The 24,429-nt window shown below is 36.6% G+C and overlaps 1 protein-coding gene across 1 annotated transcript in view; it reads right to left on the bottom strand.

The window, feature by feature from the left end:
* The window catches only part of TENM3 (teneurin transmembrane protein 3), a 546,591-nt gene that overhangs the window by 59,871 nt on the left and 462,291 nt on the right, over positions 1-24,429 (bottom strand). The window contains 4 exon segments of the mRNA XM_039882598.1: positions 1,029-1,290; positions 1,855-1,974; positions 2,975-3,191; positions 15,304-15,450. Coding sequence (XP_039738532.1) covers positions 1,029-1,290; positions 1,855-1,974; positions 2,975-3,191; positions 15,304-15,450 — 746 coding nt within the window.

The raw sequence follows: 24,429 nt of genomic DNA, 5'->3' as shown, positions 1-24,429 counted from the left end.
TATTCTTTCACTCTCTTAAAGTTTCTCCTGAAACAGCATGTTATCAAAGACATTTTTCCCTAACGACACTTTGTAAATTTTCGCCTTCTTCTACTTTACCCTACCTTATTTTTAAAAAATGTCTTATTCACAGCCTGATGTATATCCATATATTTAATGTTTCTCTTTCCCTATTAGTTGAGAGCAGGTACTTCATCTGAGTGGCTTACTGCTTTGTTCCATTATAACAGTGCCTGGTTAAATATTTGAAGAATGAATGTGACAAAGCTGCTATGCACTGTTGTGTTTTAAATACCATGCATTTTTACTCAGCATTCATGAATGAAGTCCATTATTATTGTACCTAATGTTCTGCCTTTAAGATCTAAAAGTTATTTCTAATTGGAAATACATAGGAAAGAAAATGATTCCCAGATATTTCGGTATATCAAGCAAATGGTGAAAGTATGGTTGTTTTAAAGAAAACTGTAAGTTTTTTTTTGTTCTTGCGGAGAATAAAGCTTTATGAATTACAAATTATTAGAGCTTAAGACATGATACCGTTTTAAAAATAATAAGATCTTGAGAAAATTAATGAACATTTTCTGTCAAAAATCGTCTTTTCTTACACATTTTTAACTTACAATAATAATTAAATGGTAAGTTATTCAGAGTAATGACCATGCATTTGTTCAAAGTCAGCCAGGTACACTATTGGCACTAAAAACTTTCCAGTGCATGAATAAATGAGCAAAGACATTACTAGCCATTGAGTTTAAGCTGTTTTTCCATTTGGCTATAACCAATAAATATATACAGATGTAGCCTGAAGAAAAAGTATTTTGAATAGATCTTTAAGATATAACTAGATAGCTTACTGTAACAATACCTATTCTAGCACACATGCACACACACGCCACAGTCTATATTCATTCTACAGAATGATTTAGGATAGCACTGGAATTCTGTAATCCTCTTAAAATGTTCTTTGGAAACCACATGATCTGAAAATGCTTTATTTAAAAGTACTGGCTGCTAGAACATTTTACCTGTGTTTCAGGAATAATGGGACTGTCTTCAGGAGAAGATCTGAAAAAGGTGGATAAAGGTGATGACACAATGATAGGATTTGGCCTCACAAATCCACTCAGATCACAGCTGGGAATGTCATTCTCCTCTTTCTTCATGACTAGGGTATCCATCACATAAAAGACATTCCAGGGAATCCACACAGTGTGATACTGAGTGAGGAATGGGGATCGTTCAAATACCAAAGTCAGAGAAGCCCCACCATTTGCCACCAAGTCAAACCTAAGAGAAACAAGATATACTTGGTGAATTGTCTGGATCCCATAGAACTCCTGAATTAACTTAACCTCCTTAAATTAATATGCTTTACAAAGAAAATCAACTTTTTCTCCCAACTTTTATATGAAATAGTTTCAGATCTACGGGAATATTAAAAGAATTACCCAATGAACATCCATATACACTTTACTTACATTTGCCGATTTATTAACATTTTCCCAATTTGCTTTCTTATTATCTACCTATCCACTCTTTCTTTAGAACCATTTGAGCTTAAGTTGTAGATATTATGAAACGCCATTCCTAAATATTTCAACAAGAATCTTCTAAGACAAAGAACATTCTCCTACAAAACCACAACACTATTATCACACCTTAGAAAATGAAATCAACTTTTAAAGAACTACATGAATAAATTTCTGCCACATGTATTGTCGCAGATTTCTAGAGTCTAAAGGCTGTTATATTTCTATATTACAAGGGGCAATAAAACATACTGGGTGATATAAGCATGTCTAGTTCTTAAACTTAAAATACTTTAAACCGAGACAGTGTCCTGGGACTCACATTCCATCTTGGCGGGTAATAGTATATCCATATTCCGGGTAATGGAAAAATGAGACATTTACTCCAATAAGTGGAGTTCCATCAGCAGTTAGTACTTGGCCTCTGATGACGGATGCAAGGCTGTGGGAAAAGTAGAAGAAATAGAACGAACATTTGTCTTCTCAGGCCAACATTATCATGATTTAGAGATAATTCAACCTTGGGATAAAATAACAGTATCATACGCAATCATTATTCACAAAAACCAGACCTGAAATACTCCCAAGACAATGTCTCTTTTAATTCAGTGCAATTCACATTCTCTAAATGCCTAGTGTTTACCCTGGGTTTTAAATTGTTGCAATCTGGTTTTTGGAGAGTTATCCAAACCAATAATTTAGAGATGAATTTTTAAAATTATAAACTGTGCTTTTTTCCATAAGTCATATGTCTGGTGCTTACATGAAGAAAAGTATACTTTCCAATTAATTCTGAGGCAATCTGTAAATCTGTAGGGACCAAGAAGTACAAGATTTAAGGGGGCAATCAGGAACATTTGTGCAACAACTTTTAATCAACTGCTGGATCTAACTGCATTAATGCTGTGAAATTACTGCAGACCCAGGAGTTCTAGTGTAAATCATCTTCTTTGCTCAGTGAGACACGAGACACCTGCTTTCACTTACTGGTTTATTTTCAGGTCATTACTGCTCTGTAAAGCACCAGCCAAACAGCTTATGCGATCTTGCTGCCATGCCGTTAGCAGTTCCATTACATTAATTCATAATTTATATTATTTAGTGAGCTCAGCTAAAAAAAAAAAAGTACACTTCTGTTTTGCCTTTTGGGGTCTTTTCATTGCTTCTTTTGAAACACTTCCAACTGTGCTAACTAGTTAAATGAAGATTTATTGACTCCTTAATGGGATGTCCTGTTATGTCGCAGGTACTGAAATTGATAAAGTATGTGAACTGTGTCAAAAATGCTGGAAATGAGAAGTTTGGTGAAGAATTTGCAGAAAGAGGAAAAACTGCATTAAGAAAAAGCACTTTGCTCAAATTCACAGTCATCAGCATTCCACGTAAAGTGCACGTAACTGTTGGTATCACTAAGGATCTATATAAGAAAAAGATGCATTAACCTCTTATTGAAAGGACTTTCTCCAGGTATAACGTGGGTGCTCTCAGATCCTATAAGAAAATTGATTCGATCATAGAAGGATTTGGCAGCTTGCTGAGATGGTGACTGTAAGCTTTGGCTAATGATGTCCTGAGGGTCAGGCAATCCACGGCAGTAGGGCTGATTTTGGCAGGAACTCTGTAAACAGCAATCAGGATCCATGCAGTCAACGAGTCCATCTGCAGAGAGAAATGTAAACCAGTAAGAGAATTCCCTTTTCTATGCCACGATGCGGAATATGTTCTGTTTGTTGGTTTTTTTTTTTTTCTCCATATAGACTGATTTGGGTTCTCCCCCTGCCCCCCCCTGCCCCTATCTGAGAGTAATTCCTATGAGGTATACTTTTTGGAAATAGATAAAATACAAACAAAATACTTGCAGCTGCTTTCGTATAGAGTAAATGTTTGGATTGGAGATGGCTGAAAAGAATCAGAGAATGCTGATTCTGAGTAACAAATAAAAAATTACTGATCAGAACAGTCTATTCATAGGGGGAAGTAATATGGATTAGGTTTAAGTATAATTACTCAAGCCTTCTATATTTTAGAGAAAATGCACTAGAAGTTAACATAGTAAGTGTGCACTATGTTAACTAAGTAAGTAAGTAAATGGATAGGGAACTTCATGGGGTGAAGTTCTAAAATTTGGGAAAGGGTCAGAGAATGACTGTGAAATGAAGCAAGTGCAAATCAACACAAAATGGATGAGATTAGCCGACCACCTTTCAAGGAAATCGCTCTCCGAGGAAGGTACGGCATGTTCCAAATAAAAGCAAGGCATTTCTCAAATTTTAAACAGGAGCCTGTGCCCCTACTATGCCTCCCTAAAATGGAGGCATTAATTTAAAAGGTGGCAAATGTAAGCCATAATAAGACATCTAACACAAAAAACTGGCCTCTAGTGTTGATGACATAAAAAGAGTGATGGACAGACTTTGCCAGTGCCTTCTCCAAGAACATCGAAAGGAAACCACATTCAATGGCCCATGTAAGTATCTTGTTTAAAATATGTAAACCAACCCATTAGTGGCTAAGAGTGTAACATTATGATGGTTTGATGACATTTAAAGTTATTTATCACTGACCAGTTGATACATGAATTTTCATCTGCTTGCCAATTACATTTGTCAGTGTAGATTAATAAAAACGTTGATTTCTGAGGACTTTAATCACTTTCGGGAGAAATGACAAAATAGTTTTAAAATCGCCAAACTTAAGTATCAGGTTTTAGTGTAACCCTATTATGGCAAACTCAGCTGAAAGTATCTACTTGACCAATACATTTTATTTACACAAGTGTTTTTAAATAACTTCTAACTTTTAAAAACCACGCTAGCTATTTTCTTTTTGCTTTTTGCTTTGGGCCATTCTTATTAATAGAATATAAGCTTGCCCCTTCGTTATCTGACAGCAAATTAAGACAAAAGAAAATAGACTAAATTGAATTAGAAGCAGGTCAACAACAACACAGGTGAGGTGAGAAACAGATGAGGCTCAGTCCTGGCTCAGCGTCCGTAAGTAGTTTCGCCCACCCGAAGAAAGATGTAGTGAACACTTTTGATTTCTCCCAACACCTATCTCCCTTTTGTTGGGCAACAGCTCTAAGTTCTCATTTGAGTGTCCACCCCTTTCTGGCTCTCAGTCCACGTGTAGATTTTCCTTTCATGTTTGGTTCAGAAATGTACATGGGACCTAACTTGTCTAACCAGAGTGAATTTCAGGTGCTCTCTGAAAAGAACTCCCCCGTCTCCCCAGCGGGGAGTCTGGGGTTGCTGCAACCATGTTGCTGCCGCTGCGGAAGAACCTGACTAGGGATGGAGCCGTCCCAGAAGGAGCAGAGCCGAGAGCTAGAGAGAAAAAACAACAGTCAGAGTGACATCTTTGGGGTTTTTGCACGAAGCTGCCTGTGACTGTCTGGGGCTTTTCAGTTCCAGAAGTAAAAGCACTGCCTTCTTCCTTACGCCCATTTGGGTGGGGTTTTCTGTCACTTGAAACTGAAAGAGACTTAGTTCATCTACAGAGAGTAACTAAAAAAAACTTACTATTTTCCTTGCAATTGAAAGAAAAGGTTAATAATGAAACTTGAATTAAATTTATATGTTGGACTCTTTTTACATTAATATTTTAATTTTTTTACCACAATTTCCATACACATGAAAACATATGAGTCAGAATTTCTGCTAGGCAGATCTATTACATATTGTTTCCTTATGATAGTCAGATTTTCATGTATATGTCTGTTATACTTCTAAAAAATGTGTTGTTAATTGTTCGAAACTGTATATTATTCCTTTGACAAAAATTTAAAATCATGTTTTAAGAAAATCAAACGAAACTGAGCTTTGAAGTTTCATGTGACTTTATCAAAATATTACTTTCTTAGCCAAAAGGCCATGGAGATGAAAAATGTCTAAATATTTCTCAATATTTCTAGTGAAAGAAAGATGAAACTATGTTATAGGCTTATTTTTCATGAGGATATATTATAATAATACAATAGAGTATATATTTTCTCCATCTTTCTGAAAAATAGAAGCACAGTTATTAAGACTCATTTTAAAAGTAGTAGACTATTGAATTATCACCCCAATGTCATTTCTGGCTTCAAAAAAAAAAAAAAATTAAAAAATCAAACCCTTTCAGTAACAATTCATGATTATATGTTGAAACTTTATGAGAAATCTTTAATATGTGTTTTATGTTGTATTTAAGATTTTTTACTTCATGAATTTAGAATGAGTTTACATGTGCTTGGGAGAAGAATCTACCACAAATATTTGATATTCTTTCGTGTTTTCCCCTGATATTTATTCTTTTACATAAGTAGACACTACACAATAAAGAAAGTACTTCCAAATACTGTATTATGTTTTCTCTCCACTAATCTGGTAAATTAAGGGTTAAATGCCCCTCATCAGCTTCTCACCCCCAGGATACTCCTACTGTGTCTTCCTTTAGGCAATATTTGATACAGTTGCCAAAGAGGAATACTTGAATTTAGTCATTCATCTTTGTTAGTTTATAAAAAGCAAATGTACATCTGGCATGTAGTCTGCAGGTCATAAAACTGCATGAGATTGACACCTTCTGAACTAATCAGTTGGAAATGCATTTTTACAAGCCTCTCTGCTAACATCAATCAGAGAAAAAAATCTCATTTTCAACAGCCAAGATGCAGGGACACACTGTTTGTTATTTTTCTGCAGAGTTTATCAGTAACTTGCCCAAGCAAGTGACGGATGGTTATGAATCTGGCTTCCTATAACTTGAGAAAACATTTTTCATTCTTTGTCTGTACTTATATGGCTAGGCCTATCTAGTAAGTTGATTACCCACTTGCCCAAATGTATACTGTAGCAAAATTGTCTTTGTGGAATAGCTTCTCAAAATCATCGAGATTCCACTTTAGTTTCAGGAATATCAGGTAAGCTTAAATTTATATTGGCATAGAAGCCATATCTAATAGGATTAATCATAAAAAATCTCAAGAAAATCAGAAATATTCAAACACTGAATAATAATATTAATTATCAATTAAGAGCCTTTCTTTAGTTTAAGCTTTGCAATGTAAGGTACTTTGATGTAACGTAGATAATACAGTTTATGTTTTTACTCGATCCTTAATAACGCTGCTGTAGTTCTCATTTTTAAACATGTTCTCATCTTTCCTTAGGCTTTCATTGGACTTTAACAGTGGTTGGCAAACTTATTTTGTAAAGGGCCAGATAATAAATATTTAGGCTTTGTGGGCCACACAATCTCTGTTGCAAATGTCAGACTCTACCTTTATAGCATTAAAACAGCCCAGCCCTAAACGATATGTAAATGAATGGGTGTGAGTGTGTTCCAATAAAATTTAATTTACAAAACCAGGTTTGGGCCCAAGGGTCATAGTTCGCCAACCTCTGGTCTTGCTTTAAAGTTTCTACCTTGCTCTATTTCCTTGTGTTCTTTAAATCGTTCCTGGTATTTTTTTCTGGCAAATTTAAACAAGGCACATTTTGCCAGATTATTAAAATTTCCGAGTCCAAGTCATTTCCTAGGTTAATCCTCGAGGCTGGCTTTGATCTGCTCGTCAAAATTCTCACTTCCTTCTTTCACACAGCTATGGATACTTTAATTTGCTTTTCAAAACCTTGATTTACAGACTGGATAAAAAGTCACAAATTTCCTTTTAGTGCATTTTCTTTTTTACTCAAAAGATAATTAATGCCCACCCCTCCTTTCCTAAAGTATTTGGAAGGCCCTCTCTCCATTCCAAGCTAGAAGGAGAGATAGAAATTCTGATGCAATGTTTCATCTGTGGACTTCAAAATTCTAAAGTGTACAGGCATACCTTTCATTCCTCTTTTAAGTCATCATTCTGTAATATGCTTGAAATTAATTTCTTCATTATTGAGATCATGTTTGGTTTTCTGTATCTTCTTGTTTTGTCTCTAACAGCGTTCTTGATGGCTTTAGTCTCTACGTTCACATCTAGTGATTGCGGGGTGATCATTCTCCTGAACTCCAAATCCACAAACTGCCCTCAAGATATTTCCACTTGGATGCCACACAGGTATCAAATACTTAACGTGTTTAAAATACAACATACGCGATCTTCTCTAAACATGCTACTGCTTCTATACTGCCTCTATCAATGAATGGTTCCACCATCCACCCAACCAGGTTCTCAAAGCAGAAACCTGCTACCATCTTTTCTTCCTCTTCTCCCTTCCTTTTTCTCTGCACCTAATCAATTACCAGTTCCTTCTTTTCTTCACCCCAGATATCACTTGAATCAGTCTATTTCTCTTCATTTCACTGAAACTCTGCATCAGGCCAACATGGTCACCTCTTGACAAAATCTCAACAATAGCTTGGTTTCCCAAGTTCTAATTTTGTCCCAACTATTCATTCTCTACATTTTAATCAGAGTAATCTTTGCAGAAATCAAATTTGATTATTATTTCATTTCTTTAACTAAAATACTCCCTTTACTTGATCCCTGCTGCCTTCCGAGTAGTTGGAACTCCTTAATGTGGCTAATGAGACCTTTTGTGATTATTATTTCCTCTGCCTGGAGACCTCGAACCGCTCTTACTCCCCACCCCGCCCCCACTCCCTTTCGCAATCAGCTCAGGCAATGGTCTCACGAAGCTCCTTGAGGGATAATTTAGTTTACTGTTGTATCCCCAGCATCTAGTATACTTCTTGGCACCAAGTTGACATACAATATAGTTGCTGAGTGAAGAAAAGAATGAATTCAGTTCCTAGGGATTGTGAGGTTTAAACAGGTCAAAATAAAAAGCACGTTAGAGACACCTACTGGTTTTCTTTTCCTGCCCTTTTCTTACCCTTAGATACTATGCGATTCCTTGGATTCCTCTTTATTTTTTATTCCACTAGATATTTAAAAATGTTCTTGATTAACTGGACATTAAGCGATCCACAAAATTATAAAAAAGCATTAGAAGAAATTATATGAAATTCTATGTGTAATCTTACAAAAGGAAAGGCTCTACTTATTTATGAAGACTCAGAATTTATGAATGAGACATTATGAACATTTATCTCATATCAATTGAAAATCTCTGCATGACAAAAGACAACATAAACAAGCTTAAAAGATAAGTAAAAATCTGGGGTAAAACATCTGCAACACACCTGATAAAGAATAAGTGGAATAAACAATGAAATCCTAAAAATTAAAAAGGAAAAGGCAAGCAACTCAACAGCAAGAAATAGGCAAGAGAAATATAAATAAGCAGTTAGCAAAATAAGAAATAGAAATGGTCAAGAAACATATATAAAGATCATCGATCTAACTAGTAATTAGGGAAATGCAAATTAAAACAATAAAAATGGAGTCATTTTCAGCTGTCAGACAAAATTCATATTTTTCATTTTGTTGGACAATTTTGTTTATGTACAATGATTATGTACGGACTATGAACAGAGGGAAATAAACACTCTCATACTGATGAAATGTGGAGTGTAAAACCTACTTACAAGGCAAGTTGGCAGTAGCTATCAAAATTAAAAATTAAAGTACCCCTTGACCCAGCAATTTCACTTCTAAAAATCTATCCAGAAAAGATATTTGTACATTTGCACAAAAATTTATATGCAGATATACACAGACACAGATTCACTACAGATTTGTCTCTATACTAGGAGCAAAAAAATAAAAAAAAAAAAACTAAGTTATTATTAACGTAGTAGTGGTAAAATTAATTAGTACAGCCGTGTTTCTATTATAAAGAACACGATGGACCTATATGTATTGGAATGAAAAAAATCTCTAAGATACTCTCTCTGGCAGAATCAAATTTAGATCAGTACCTATCCCATTTAAATTTAAAAACATAAATGTACATATAAATCCATTGGAAGAGTAGAAGTATGCTCACCAAGTTGTTGACAGTAGTTAACTCACGACAATGAGAATGTAAAATCTATGTATTATGGCTAGTAACAACCCTTACCACTAACTCAGAGGCTCTTACCGTGGAGCTACATGTAACAGAGAGACCAGTTTCTAAAGAGATACTCTGCAAGGCCCATTTCTACATTTGAAGCTTGAGGTGGCAGCTAATGGTAGTGGGTATAAAGTATAGGAGAGTTTTTTAGTTCTAGCCTGTGTGGCTCTGATTTTCCACCCCTTCTAAAACTCATTCGAAAAAGTGCTAAAACCCTATATTACTTGTGTACTATTGGGAAGCTCATGGGGTCCTTTGTCTCTGAGAGCACAAGCTGGATTTCTTTTTCCTAGAATGGAATTGACTATGTTCTAAAAATTCTGTGAATAGCAAAAGGCTTCAGACTAACCTGAGCCTCCTTCCTGAAGTCAGATCCAGTAGGGTCTTTTAAAATCATAGTCATTCCTCCCAGTCCCCAAATCATCTCTACCAGCAAAATACATTTTGATGCTCTGAGACTCTGAGTGCCACTTTAGGTTCTGATATCTGAATTCTTTTTGGGAAGTACGTATGGTCTCTTGTAATTTTCCCTTCCTCTCTTCCTCTCTCCTTCCCTCCCTCCCTCCCTTCCTTTTTGCCTTCTTCTTTCCCTCCTTCCCTTCCTTCATTCCTAATAATTTTTCCTCTCTCTTCCCAGTTCTGTTATTCTCATTTTATTTATTTAATTTTTATTTTTAGATATGTTTTTGGAGAACATAGTAGTCTCATCCTTCTTCTAGAACTTTAAAAAAAATCTATTTTCAAATATTTCCTTATTTTCACTTTGTAGTCTCCAAACTTAGATGGCCTCTACATTCATCCTACTCATTCTGATACTTACACTACAATTTCATTCATTTTTTTTGCTCCTCTGTTTTACCTCTTGTGCATTCTTACTTTTTCTTGCAGTTTGAACTTTCCATTTGCATATTCTCTCATTACTGTTTCTTTCTAATTTCCAAATAACCTCAACCGAATTGTGCTTTCTTCTCTACCTCTACTATCATCGGCCTCCAAAGACTTCTGAAAAAGCCTGTTTTACCTTGACATATCTTCTTGACATATCCCCACCAAGTCATAAGTCTGAAGGACCAACAATAACTCTATCTACTTACAAATATGATGTATCATTCCTGGCAGGATTTATATTCTGGCATTCCAGTATTCCTGCACGAAGTTTGGTATAAGGCTTTAATCAGTCTTGTGCCCTCGACCATCTAATCTTCAGGAAAGGGCTTGAGTGCTATGCCTCAGGCACTCACCCACAAGGGGGCTATCCCTGGAGGACCAGTCAGGGAAGCAAGATGTCAAAGGGAACTTCGATTAGATCTCTCTAATGAGAAGAAAGATAGGAACATGGTAACAACTGCCAGAGATAATGTATTTTGGAGAAATCATCTTGTTAATAAGTATGTCAAGTTTCTATAAAAATAGTCTCTGGCAAGCTGTTGCATTTTGACGCTTGCATAGAGGGACCACCATATGGGAAGCTATTTAAAGTCAAGAAACCCCTGTTGAATGAGATTCTTATCAGGCAGGCTAGGTAAAAGCAATGATACATATAAAACTATACAGAGAGAAGTGGATGGCTGACTTGCCAATCTGGGGCATGGAAAGCACATCAGAGGTTATGCACTGGTTTTCTGGTTCTCAAGTGAGAAGGCTGTAATTTTGGGAAAAGGGAAGAGATAAGAGAATAGAAGATTTCTCCTGAAAGTAATAAAGCCATATGAAATAGTTATTCAAGTATACCGTCTGGCTATACTAACACTAAATGCTATGGGCAGCTATAGATATTCCTATAGTAAAATCTGTTTTTCTGCCTACCTAGCATCCATACCACTTCTGGTGACAGAACTTCAATTTTCCTTTGGGTAGGTGACCTAATTCAGACTGATGAGAGTCAGCCCCAGGTCTAGGCCTCAGGTAACCACAGAAAAAAATGTCTTCCTCATACTGGGGTTGTTACGCTGGAGGAATGTAAACTTAGGGCTGGTCATGGTCATTTTGGGAGAGAGACAGAGAATGGTGCTAACACAGAATAAAGCAGACTTGACAAATGAATTCACCCAGATTTCTGCTATCATTGTTTGAAAACCTAGATGCAACGCTCTCTGAAATTTTTAGTTACATAAGCTAATAATTTATTTTTTTTTTTAGAGTTTAAGATTATTTGAGTGGAGTTTTGATCATGTGCAACCAAAGAATCTTTCCTGGTGGAAATAACAAATAGAATCTTTGAGAATAGAAAAAATGTCCTTGTCGAGGAGAAGTGAAAGCCTCTCAGTGGGCTGAGACAGACTGGGCCTCAGGGTCACTGTCTTAAACCCCACTCCTACCACACAGCATTTGATAGGGACCAGTTCCCATCTCTTCACCTGTCTTCTGATCTTGGTGCTTCACCATCAGAGTAAGTTCTGGGACCTTGGTGCTTCACCATCAGAGTAAGTTCTGGGATCTGAACAAGAAATGGCTCAATCTAGAGGGAGGCTGACTTTGTAGGTGAAAATGAAGTTGAAGACGAAATATTTATAAGCCAGTTCTAGGAATGTACTGTTGATCATTTGCTCTGAAAACTTTCTCGATATGACAGGATATCTTGTAGTTCTTCCCAAAGTGTCTACATGCCCATTGGGAGACGTTATCTGCAATCACCTGGTCCAGTGACTATTTGTTTCTGACTTCCACTGTGATTTAAAAATCTACTATTCCATTGCCTGCCTTTGTCCAAATAAGTGGCTCCGACAGCTTCTGTCTGATACCTGGGGCTAGGTTTGAGAAGTGGATGGGGGAGGCACCTTGTTGAGTCCATATAGAGTAGAAGTCACTGTCAGGGCCTTTATTGGGGTGAGGGAAAGCTCTCCTTTAGTTCTGAAAAGCTAGAGTGATCCTGCACACACAGCAGCTATTTATTTGAGCCCTTAAGAAACAAGGCCCAGCTGGACAAGAGGTTTACTTCTTAGGACTGTGGAAGTGTTAAGAGAGTGGCTAAAGTAAGTTCCTTCGATCTACTTTATTGTTTCTCCTATTCCATATAAAGAATTCTCTTCTAAGGCTGGATTTCAGGGACACAAAGGGGAGCCAGGAATCTATGAGCAAAGAGGGACACCTAGTTAGCAAAATCCAGAGTTTGAGGATCTTTAGGCTTAGACAGAGGAGATGGGGGTGGCGGGGAGGGTAGAAACTGGATTTGGTAAAGGAAAGTATGTTTTGTAGGGGAAAGAAGATGCTTGGTCTAGGAAAAAATATTTAACTATTTCCCCATATATAACCGTTCTTTCTAAAAACTTTATATATATATATCTTATTCAGTTCTGGGATTAGTAAGAAATTTCATTTTTTTTTTTTTTTTTGTCCAAAGATTGTGTTCTACAAAGTTGCTCAGCCTAGACTAGTAGCTATTTATTTATATGGCACATGTTTAATTTGAGAGTAGGGCCAAATCAACGTTTTAATCCTCTCTTCCTCCTTAGTTACTTGATGTGTTAAATCAAATTACTTAGCTACTTTCTGGCGATTTCACCAGTTTCACACCAAACTCAATTTAGACAATGGATCTATAATGGTACAATTACCATATGTCACAGTATTTCAGGTATTGTCCTTATATTAAACATTCTGTTCTATTGTCCTCATATAAAGAATAATGATGTCCTTAGTTGCCAGATTATGTGTCTTGATTTGGGGTTTGATGTGGCAAACATCATCTCTGCACATGTAGCCCACGCCTAAGTTCAAAGAAGCCCCCAAGTCGGGTTATAAGGCACCTAGGTTACAATTTCAGGGCACAACGAAGATGGCACTGAGATTCCTTCTTAGAAGATCAACAAAATTCGGTTAGGGACAGGAATACAAATTATATGAGATAAGCAGAGAAACCAAAGGTCTTCTATCCGCTCAGATTTTCCCTCGGAGAGGAATGGCTAGAGATAGCGCAGTTCCATGCTAATAAGAATAAACAAAGGGGGAAGGAGGCCAATTCACAGCTGATAAATTTTGAGGAAAGGGAAAAATCTCCTTAGCTGATAACAATACTAAAGAGTTGATTAGCTCCTACATTACTCCACAGCATCTCTGCAGACCGGGCCCAGCAGTTTGCTTCCCTCTGAGAGAGCTTGTAACCTACTCACTGTAATCCCCTTTTTGAAGACAAACTCTGAAATCTGTGCTCAGGGAGAAAGCAACACTCTCGGCAACAAGAAACAATGGGGCAGGGGCTTCTGAGGGGACAGTAATGAGGAAAGTTGCCATCTGGGCTGTGGCTGGGGGACGATGGATGCCGCCATTTCTATACAGCTTGAGATTACCAGGTGTGGGGACAACAAAGTACTATCAGGCAGGAAAAGCTGTGAGGGCTAAGGATCTCCTAAATCTCTCAGGAGCAGAAAGGAAAGGAGGCTTTAGCTTAGAATTTGTGGTTCAAGTTTTTTAATAGTACAGGTTAAAAGAAAATAGAGAAAATAGTGAACGCTTCTGCTTGGAACCAAAGTGGAGAATTGCAGCTTCTGGTCAGGAAGATGAGACACAAACATTCCCCACACACACACACACACACATGCACACATACACACATACACCTGTGCATGCACACTCACACTTGCTACCTACTCGGTTTAGGTAGCAAGTGTGAGTGTGCATGCACAGGTGTATGTGTGTATGTGTGCATGTGTGTGTGTGTGTGTGTGGGGAATGGGAAGGTTGAGGACTGATTCTGGTCCCTCTGCTTCCTAGAGAACAGTAATTAGGTCTACCCTATGTAGAAAGGAAAATGCTGTTCGATCTCTGACCGCTTTCTATGAATTGCAAGTAGTCAAGTGACCACTTGTGACAGCAAAAAAAGGAAAAGTGGATAATAATCGCTGCTACATACAACATACCATATGCCTCGTAATACGCTAAATACTTTCCATATATTCTCTCATTTAATCCTTTCACAACTTCTCATATTTCTACTTTACAGGCGAAGCAAATGAAGTTTGAAGAGATCGGAATCTTGTGTAAGGTCACATAAGTACTACGAGGTGGAGTGAAGGTCTGACTCCAAACCCTGTATTCTGGACCAACATTCGACTGCCCATAAGGACAGTCCCCAAAGAGCAGGGGGAATGAAGGAGGGGGTAGGGAAACACATCCTAACCCCCAGAGCGAGTGACCACAGAGGCCCAGCTGGGAGCTGAACCCTTTCTAAAAACCGTCCTAAAGGCATGCCAAACAGAGCAGCTCTCGGGTCAACTACTCCATCACCGGGGAAGTAGCTGGCAACTCTCGCTCTCATCCTTTGAAATTAAAATATAGTAGCATGGAGGATGTGAACGATGGGGAAAATAATTATTTCTTAACTCAGGGCTTACACTGGGTGGAATATGACAATCTTTTCTTAACAGCATGTAAAGTTAAGGATAAAAAGACATTGGAAATACAGCTTCAAGGGGACCGTTTCTGTTACTGTTTTACTTTGTCATCCATTCCTTTCAACAGCAGAGCTTAGAAAATACCTTGCATCTTTTGAATTGTTTAGTTATTAAAATATACTGCTTTAGAGCTCCCAACTCGCAGGGCCCTAAATACTGTGACGAGGACAATCGTCACCTGGAGATTAGGAAAAGGAACAGAGGACAATGTACATTATACAGTAGCTTGTTTACCCTGTCTTTTCCCTGAATGATAATGATCTCACATTTGTTTCAGGGAAAATAGGGAGCAAAATCATTCTATCAAGCACTCATACATTTTTCAATCCATCAAACCTAATGGGACCGAAATATTTTTGGCAACCGACGACTCTTGTCCTCGCTGCACCCCATGAACCTGCGTTCTGGCACGCACTCGTCTTCATGCTCGGCATTTCCTACCTCCTTCATTGTCCTTGCTATCTGTGCAGAGAGTCTCCATGGCCACATCGCATCCTGCTCCTCTCCACCCCGGCTGGCAAACACAATGCCAGCCGTTTTGGTCCAGCGTACATCTTCCATTGCTGTTGCACAGGCCGGGACAACCCTCTGTCGAAAGAGACAAAGAAGGAAAACAAGGGATTTGAGTATTGAAAGTTTTCGCGCCTAAAATAAACAGATAAGGGACACTGAGTGGGAACAGGCCTTTATAAACAGCACAAATACTGTAATTGCACATGGATAGAAACAGCAACATTATCTAAGGAATCTAATTCTTATCCAAGTGGCATCTTTGATTGGCCTGACCCTTGAGACACCACTTACCTGCGCAGGACAGAAATATATGCAACAACCCACTAAATAGCTTCAGGCCAGACAAAATTAACTTAAATTTTTTTTCTTTAGCAAAGCAACAAGGTTGATCGGTTGATTGTATGGTGTGAAAAATCACCTCAACAAGATAATTTCAGAATCCCTGGTATAGATTTTTAATCTGTTGTAATCATTACTGGCCACTCTTTAGGACATACCTTCTTAAAGCACCTTGTTGCTTTAAAAAATTCCCTCTAAATTCAAAAGCATGAAAGTGGGTATGAGGATATGAATGATGTTAAAAAGAGAACATTAATTTTATCTGGCCTCAGAGTTGCCGTATATTCATGTGAAATTACAGTGCATTAAATAATTGCACAAAGTATAGGCCAGTATCAATGACTATACTTTATGCCAAGAGTACATTCCTTGTCACAGAATAAGCAAAGCCCAGGAAATAGTGAAGCAGCTTAGCATCTATTCTAACAAACATTAGGATTCAGGCTGCATACGGATGGGACAGGACTGACAGGATTTCCAACTCAATGTAGTAGCTGTGCATATTTGATTACTTAGGACGGACAAAATGAAATACCATAAGGACCACAATAAAACATTGATAGACTGAACAAAAACACGGTAGTGACGTGCTTCAAGACAGATAGCGAAGAGTGATATTTTGTGACAATCTCCCTAAGGCTTTTATGCTGTTACCTTTATATCCTATCTTGTCTGCTTTTATGGGCAAGGAGGGAAAATTTGGGAAACAATTAAAATAATTTAATATATCCAAAATCTATAATTGTTTCAGTCTAACATGACATTTAAAGAAAAAAAACAATTTTGCCACTTTTTACTGATGATATCTGGCATGCAGCCAACATGATCTGTTTATGAGGATGACACTTAGGTAGATTCTGGTGTTCTTGTCTATGAGTTTGATATGACACTGACAGAAACAAGGATATAAATGCTCTAAAACTGAAAGAATAATTGGCTATTAATCAGATCTCTTTGGACAATTATTTGTAATTTGGTATAAAATATATATTGATAAAAATAATGCTACAGCAACTGGGGTTATACAGCTTCTTGTAATTGGAATGCTACTCTTGTTCTGGTGACAAAATTTAAGGGAACAATCTGTTTAAAGATGCTTATTTTAAGCCTGTATTAATAGAATTATTCATATATTGGCTTCCCCTCCTCCACTGCGAAACTTGAAATGAAAATATCTCAAAGAGATGTTTTGTCTCTTAAGATTAGAGTTAACAGAAAGAAGAATATTTTGACAGTCTCTTGTGGCGGGGTATAATAAAATTATACTTATGGATACCATCAGGTCAGAATGAGATTAATTTTGCTCCTTCTTTTCTTTCAGACAATTTCTGTCTACATTTATAGATTATTCAATACATAAAAGGTGAATTTTCTTTATGGATGTTTTTGTTTTGATTTGAATGAAAAAAGAAAGATTTAATTGCCCCACTGACAAAGAGGTGCAGCAGCTGACTGCGTGCACACACAAGTTATTATATGAAAGCCTGGATATTGCCATGAATATTTTCATATTCTAATGAAAAGCACAAACAAGGAATAGAAAATAGATAATCTGAAGAGAAAGGGAAAGGGAATTTTCTGAAAAAATATTTTTCATCTCTTTCTACGATAACTGAAGACATGAGGATCTGCTGTTTTCTGTTGAGTGCTGTTATCATTTCTGTTTTATAGAATGCATAGTATTTTGTAGTATTTTAGAAAATAACAAAACGAATTATGATATCACACGTATTTTGAAACATTTAGGAAAAGCCAGTGAAGTTGCTACATGAGGATAAATGAGATTTCTCTCAACATATGTTAACCAGAATCTTCTTTAGATTGGCAATTTCTTATTCTGTGATAAGAGAGTGAACAATTGTGATTCTTTAATTTAGAGTTTAAAGCTCATTAGCTGAATTGCCAACAATGAAGATCTTAAAACAAAAACAAAAAATAATAAACAAAAAACAGCAAATGTACTGTTATCTTCAGTTTTTTGGTTCTAGTGAAGCCCTTTTACATAGGAATGAAATCTGTGATAACCCAAAATTATAAAAATGAGACACAAACATTTAAGTCTCCATACTTTAAATCCAAGGCATTTCACATAATGTAAGCCTGATTTATAATTTACAAAGTATGCATGAAAAACAGTCTATTTTCATACCTAGTGCAATCTAATACACGGTTATATAGATATATATGTAGATATGTCAACAAAGAGCAAGTATACAGTACCTTTAACTATCTTATCCAAATAGTGAGCTTGAGAAATTAAAAAGGAAAAAAGAACAGACAGACATTTCAGAAATGTCACATGGGACAAGGAAATTTTCAGAATTTACATGCAAATCGAGTAGCTGCAGCTGACATGAGACTCACATCACACGACAGAGATGCACTTCATAGCTTCTAAAAATGCAATATATTCACGTTTTAGCAAATGTAGTCACGACTCCAGGACACACTGAGCACTGTACGCAGGTCGACTAACACTACCTTTCCTAGAATGTTTACAACGCACCTGCCCTGATCCTTCTTGAGATAATACTTCGCTAAGTAGAGCAAATGGAATCAATTCTTTATTGCTAAAGAATTTTAGATATTTAGAGCTATGACGTCTATCATTATCCAACTCTTGGGGGAGTGGGGAGAAAAGAAAATAATTCTATTTTTCAAAAGTTTGTTTTTAACACAGTAGTTTCCTAAGAGTTACCCAGTGGAACGGCAGAAAGGGCGACACAACCCAGAAGCCCCGGAGGAACCATTTATGTATGTTTTGCTGCCGCCTTTCTTCAACCTGAGAGGCAGACCCACAGAAATCCTGCTTCGTTCACCTTCTCTCTCGAGTTACTTGCATATTTACAAATGGTCAAACTTCAATGGTTAATAAATAAGAAATAAAGGAAAAAAGAATAAAATTGAGAATCCTTTAGCAAATGGAGAAAATTTAATATATTATGAAAAGAGTGTGTGTAAGTTCGGTAGAAAATGATTACCTAATGGCCCTTGACGACACGTCAGAGGGACAATGCTGTATCTAGTCCACCAGGAAATATGAGCTGTTCTAAGATCCTGGTTCTTTTTAGGATTCATACAGGAAATAGGCTCTGTTTTCTCACAAAAGCTTTGCAGGAACAGTCAAGATTAAGACTGAGTCTTTCACTGTACCTGTCCATTTAATCTTTCCTGAGGTGATAATTAGGTTAAACCTTTCCTCTTGAACAGAGGCATAAATACCTCCCTCCCTTCATTCAACGCAGAGACCAAACATTTTCTCAATAAGCTTCAAATCTTCTTGCTTCGTCAAAATTCATACATCTTTAATGATCTAAAATTGCTTTTCAAAGACACTTATGTTGATTATTTTTCATTACTGACATATGCAAGTGATAGCAGAACTCTTAGCAGAATGATTTAAACTGTAACTTTCAGTTGAGCCATTCAGGCCTCGTAGTTTTGTCATGCATGTAAACAAAACCATAAGTGGTTTTGACACATCTGTACTGTGTATATAAAAGGATTCTTCTCTTTGCCACAGGATTCCATTAGAGGTTTCTGAATTGCATTTAAAAATAAACAGAGCTAATTGACAATATATTACAGGGGAGATTAAGGTAAGGAAGAAACTGTCTTAGGCACTACTCTAAAATTATAATTTAATAAAAATAATTCCATTTTCAAACATTAAAATAAAAATGTATTATTGAATAACATCATTCATAGAATTTCTTAAGTCCTTCTAAACATTATACAATTTAGTAGAGCCCCTTATTAATAGCTCATAAAAAATTCTGGCGTTTCGGATTCAGACGGGGCAGTGTTTCTGAGGGAATTTTCTTAGATTATGAAAATTAATGACACCGATCACAGCTGAAGAGTAATAAGCCTTTTGCTTTCACATCAGGTCCACTTCAATGAATACAACCAAAACAAGGAATATAATTAATTCTGATCTGGATTAGTAGTTTTAAAGTAGGAATAAATTATTTCTAATTTAGCTAATCCCGTTATTTTAGCAAACAATCAATTATACAAAACAGTGGATTGATTACAGGTAAAGGTAGGTTTGTCACCGAGTCAAGAGAACGTCGAAAGTGAAGCTGAAATTAGAAAATACATTTAAAATATACGGCAGTTTAAAATTTACATAACACTTTAAATATTAAAAATAAACACAAGTTTTGCAAAAAGTTAAAAACTAACCATAAGAAAAATATCTGCACTGAGAAAAAGATACCAAGGTTTGTCATTTGCATTTTATATCACAGGAGAGAACTGTGAGGCTGATAGTTTAAGACAGAAAGAGGGAAAAACTACCACCTACATCTTGGCCTTGAAAAGTAAATTTTCTGGCAATACCACAAAAGCCTGGTTCTAAATAATGAAGATGTTAAAGGGAGCTGTCGATACATGACGTTCGAATAATTATTAAAAATAATAACTGCAACAATAAAAACATCATTATATAAGCCACTACAGGAAATAATCAGAAAAATGCAGGCATGTTGTAAGAAGCCATTAGGAACAATAATCGTAAAAATACAGTATATTTAAAAATTAATATGCCTAACACATGCTGAAATTAACATTAAGTTGCAAAAAAGGACTGAAAACTAACGAGCGTGTTCTGACACTGAAGAGTCATTCTTATTAGATCTATAAGAAGTTTTAAATTTGTTTTATAGAAGAAAACTCTTATAAAAATGAGTACCAGACATATAAAATGGAGCCCTTTAAAAACTATTCTCCAGTAAAATGTTGTATTCATAAAATACGTTCCTTGGAGTTTCAATTATTTATCTTTTAAGGAGACCCATGTGGAACATAGAGGGTGAGTATTACTGTATTTCCTATAAGACAGTGATTCTTAATCTTGTTGGGGTCTCAGATCTCTGAGAAAAATGCTGAGAGTTGTGGATCGTCCCTCCAGAAGCAATGCACACGTGCTCACAAACACAAGGTGCTGCCTATGATTTCAGCTCTTACGTGAGCTCTAGTTCCATAACTTGCAGATTATGAACACCTGGTTGATGTAGTAATGATTTCCAAGTTTCTAACTCTGGCCCAGGTCTTTTTCTCCTGGTTCAGACCGGGTTCAGAATAATCCAGGGAACACATCTGAAGTACTTTGATCCCTGAAGATAATGATACTGGCTTACGTCGTATCAGATAGTTCTGTCCTAAGTGTTTTATATGACTCTCGTTTAATCTTCACCATCATCCTATGATGTAAATACAGTTGATAGAGTAAATATGGATGAAGAAACTGAGGAGAAGAGAGACAGGCAATTGGTGCCAGGTCGTAGGCTAGCAATCCAGGCTGCCTGGCTCTGCGGCTTGCTCTTAATCACGATGTCATGCCTCTTCTTGGAGACATAGAAACAATTTTTTTTTTTTCAATAGGAGAACTGATGAAAGGATTGTAGAAATACTATGCAATCATTCCTGACCAAATATAAATTTAAAAGGCGACTTCTTTCCCCCAAACCACAGGGTATTACTACCAGTTTTCGATTTCTTCTACGTGGCTTCCTTGAAAAAATGCTAGGTAGATCTACCTTAAATGGCAGAATGTGAGTGTCTTTTAAACAGGGCTAATTCTTGGCCTTAATTGTCTCTCTTTCAAAATATATTCAGACAAACAGTCATCCCCAGAACGCAATGAAACATCTGCTCAGGTGGCAAGCCCATGAACTGGAGGTCTTGGTCTACCTGCCAGTACAGGTGGGCAAAGGCTCGGCGAAATTTTAGATGCAAGAGAAAGGTTCAGCTCATCCAAAATATTTTTATTACATGATTAGCCCATAAACCTCCCTTATCGCCAAAGCAAATGACTTGTACTGTATCCTTTTTACACATTCCCCTTAAGGTGCTTCTTTTAAAAAAGAATTCTTTCTCTTTCAAGGCCCCTATTTACCATATTTTTCCCCTTTGCATTTTGGAGAAGATGGGTGGAGGTGGACACGAAATGACTTGCTCTTGCCTGTACCCCTATGTAATGGACCTGGGTTCTAACGCCCCTTAGGAGTGACTCTGATTAATGTGTAGTCTTGTACCGTTTTAAATCCCTAATTAGGAAGAAATAGCAACTTTTTGGAAATTCTACTTACATGTTGTTGCCTCATCTGCTTCTGTTGCAAAATTATGGGCAGCCCTCCTCCATCTCCTCTAGTTCTCTGATTTCCCTTTCCCTGCCCAGAATACTTCTCATGGGCAAAATCTAGGAGTATGAACACCAGGGTAAATGTAAAAGAAGAGAAAAATCGAGAACTAGCTGTGATAACGCCATTTAAGAGATTCCATGAAAATATATGGCTTTAAGAATAGACAGACACAGGGACCTAGTGTATAAACCTTCCCTGTTGGAAATGAAAACTCCGTGGCCATGCTAATCGTATTTTGATTGCCTGGTTCATAAGAGATGCTTAATAACTGCTGAATAAAATGATTAAAAGTACTATGGTGGCGGTCCTAGTATGTCCTACATGTGTTTGCAGCTTTTGAAGAAATTCTACGAAAAATCCAGAGGCTACCTTTTGAGAAAGAAGCAATGTAAGCAGTGCCTCATTCACAACATCCTTCCTCTCTCCTTCGTCCATCCGCTCCTCTCCCCTTGCTCAATCCATTGATCCCAACTATATACAGTAGTATTAATCATAACTACCATTTACTGACTGTTAAATTGTGCTGCAAACTATGCTAAGCGTTTTACATGAATTAGCTGACCTAACTTTCACCATCCTATAGGGTAATAGGTACTATTATTATCTTCCTTATTTCACAAATGAAGAAATTGAGGCTTGGCTAATTAAATAGCTTTCTCAAGGTCAAAATGATAACAAGCGACAAAGCCAAAATTCCAATCCAATAGTCTGAGGCCAAAGACCGTATACTTAAAAAATAAGCTATATTTACAACTCGGAAGAACCAGAACCATGTGCCTAGGTAAGACAGACTAGAAGCATCATCTGTTTTTAGATTGGTCAATGAATTTACTTAAATGAAAAAATAAGATGAAAAAATGTGGAAAATCTTTAATTGAACACTGACAAATAGAGAGAGAAATCAGGAAGTAAGATTAAAATCCAAACTAACTTGAAATATTAACTTGTTGGCAAAGCCTAATAAATGAGAGTACCTTACATAGGTTAAAGGAAGCTTTATAAGAACTGTTGTAACCTGTTCTAAAAGCCCATAGTTTAGAAAACCAATTGGCAAGATATTTAAACTAGGGCTAAAATCGGAAAAAATTAAAACAAATTAGTTTGTAAAATCCAAGAACAGAAGTAGCTCAGTCGATACATAAAGGTTGTACAAGAAATATCTGCTGAGTGGTAGTCTCAAAGAAGGATGTTCATTTAAAAATGAGGTCAAAGGAGTGTATATGCCTGCTTTAGGGAGGAACTGGGATATTTGGAGTTCTATACAGAATGAGATTAATTCCAAATTTGCTTTCCTTTGACTGTCAAACTGATGCTTAAAAATACAGAGAAGAAACAAAGGAGGGTAATTCAATCAGATGAGTACATAATAAAACATAGATATTCTTCACTATGGCGATTCCTGCAAAGTCCTTGGAGTCGAGGACAAATTTTTATTTAGCATTGTGTGTTTCATACTACTTTATAATACAGACTTTAAAAGATGATTCACATTAGTATCTCATTAAAATCCTAAGTAGGTATCATTCTTAGATTATTCATGTAGCAGCTCCTGTAGGATGAGAGAAAAGCTACAGTCTGCAAATAAGTACATATTAAATCTATTTATTCCAATCAGTGACTGTCTAAATCAGCATGCAAGCTGCAAACTCATTGATTTGATGTTCTTTAATTGGTACGCACTGCACTGTTTTATTACTGATTACCCTGTCATAAAGGATTATGACACTGACATAATTTTAAACACTATAAAACAATTTACTCAGGCCCCTTAAAATGTTCTTTTCACCATAGAATTCTCATTCTAAGATTAGGATAAAACATAGTATATATTTTAACTTATTTAAGTGAGCCAATTAATTTGAATTTTAACAACTAGTAAGTGAGGTTGTCAGTGAGGAAAACAGTTTGTGTGTGTGTGCACGCATGAGTGTGCGTGTGTACACATACCCGTGTGCTTTAAGGAGCTTGTACTGCTCTAAAATTGGCAATAATTTTTGAAAACCTGCATCAAATAAATTCTTTCTGAAAGTTTGCATATTTTATTCTTTTTAAGAGTTTGGAAATTTGGTGTAAAAATTATCTGTACAAATATACTGCCTCTTATATACACCTACCCAAGCGAAACCCTTTGGTTTGGAACATTATTTATACCAAGACATTGCAAAAGAATAAAATAATATTTTTCCTGATTTAAGACAGCTCAGATATATCTGTATTCTATGGGAAAGGTGCTTCGAGATAAACCAAATTTTATGAAGTCAGCACTGCTGAAAAAGTGCCATTATAAGCTGCAGAGCTTTGAACAGATAACTGTTAGAATAATATTTGGTATTTTCCTTCAGTTTAGAATTTCATGCCTCATTGTAGACTATATCTACAAATGGAAGTAACAATGGAACACGTGATGTAGAGAGTATATTTGCTGATGCTGCCATGTGCACAGCCTGTGGAAAAAGATGACTATTGTTTGGCACGTGATACCTGAGTTTTGTGGTAGTCTTTGCACATGGCGTGATTTCATCCACTGGTCCATTCACAAACATGTTAGTAAGCCATGTCTACCTTT

Source organism: Pteropus medius, unplaced genomic scaffold (genome assembly GCF_902729225.1).
Source record: "Pteropus medius unplaced genomic scaffold, Ma_sr-lr_union100, whole genome shotgun sequence".
In the NCBI taxonomy this organism is placed as follows: Eukaryota; Metazoa; Chordata; class Mammalia; order Chiroptera; family Pteropodidae; genus Pteropus; species Pteropus medius.
The sequence above is the reverse complement of the archived record's forward strand: the minus strand, read 5'-3'. Positions and strand labels throughout refer to the sequence as shown.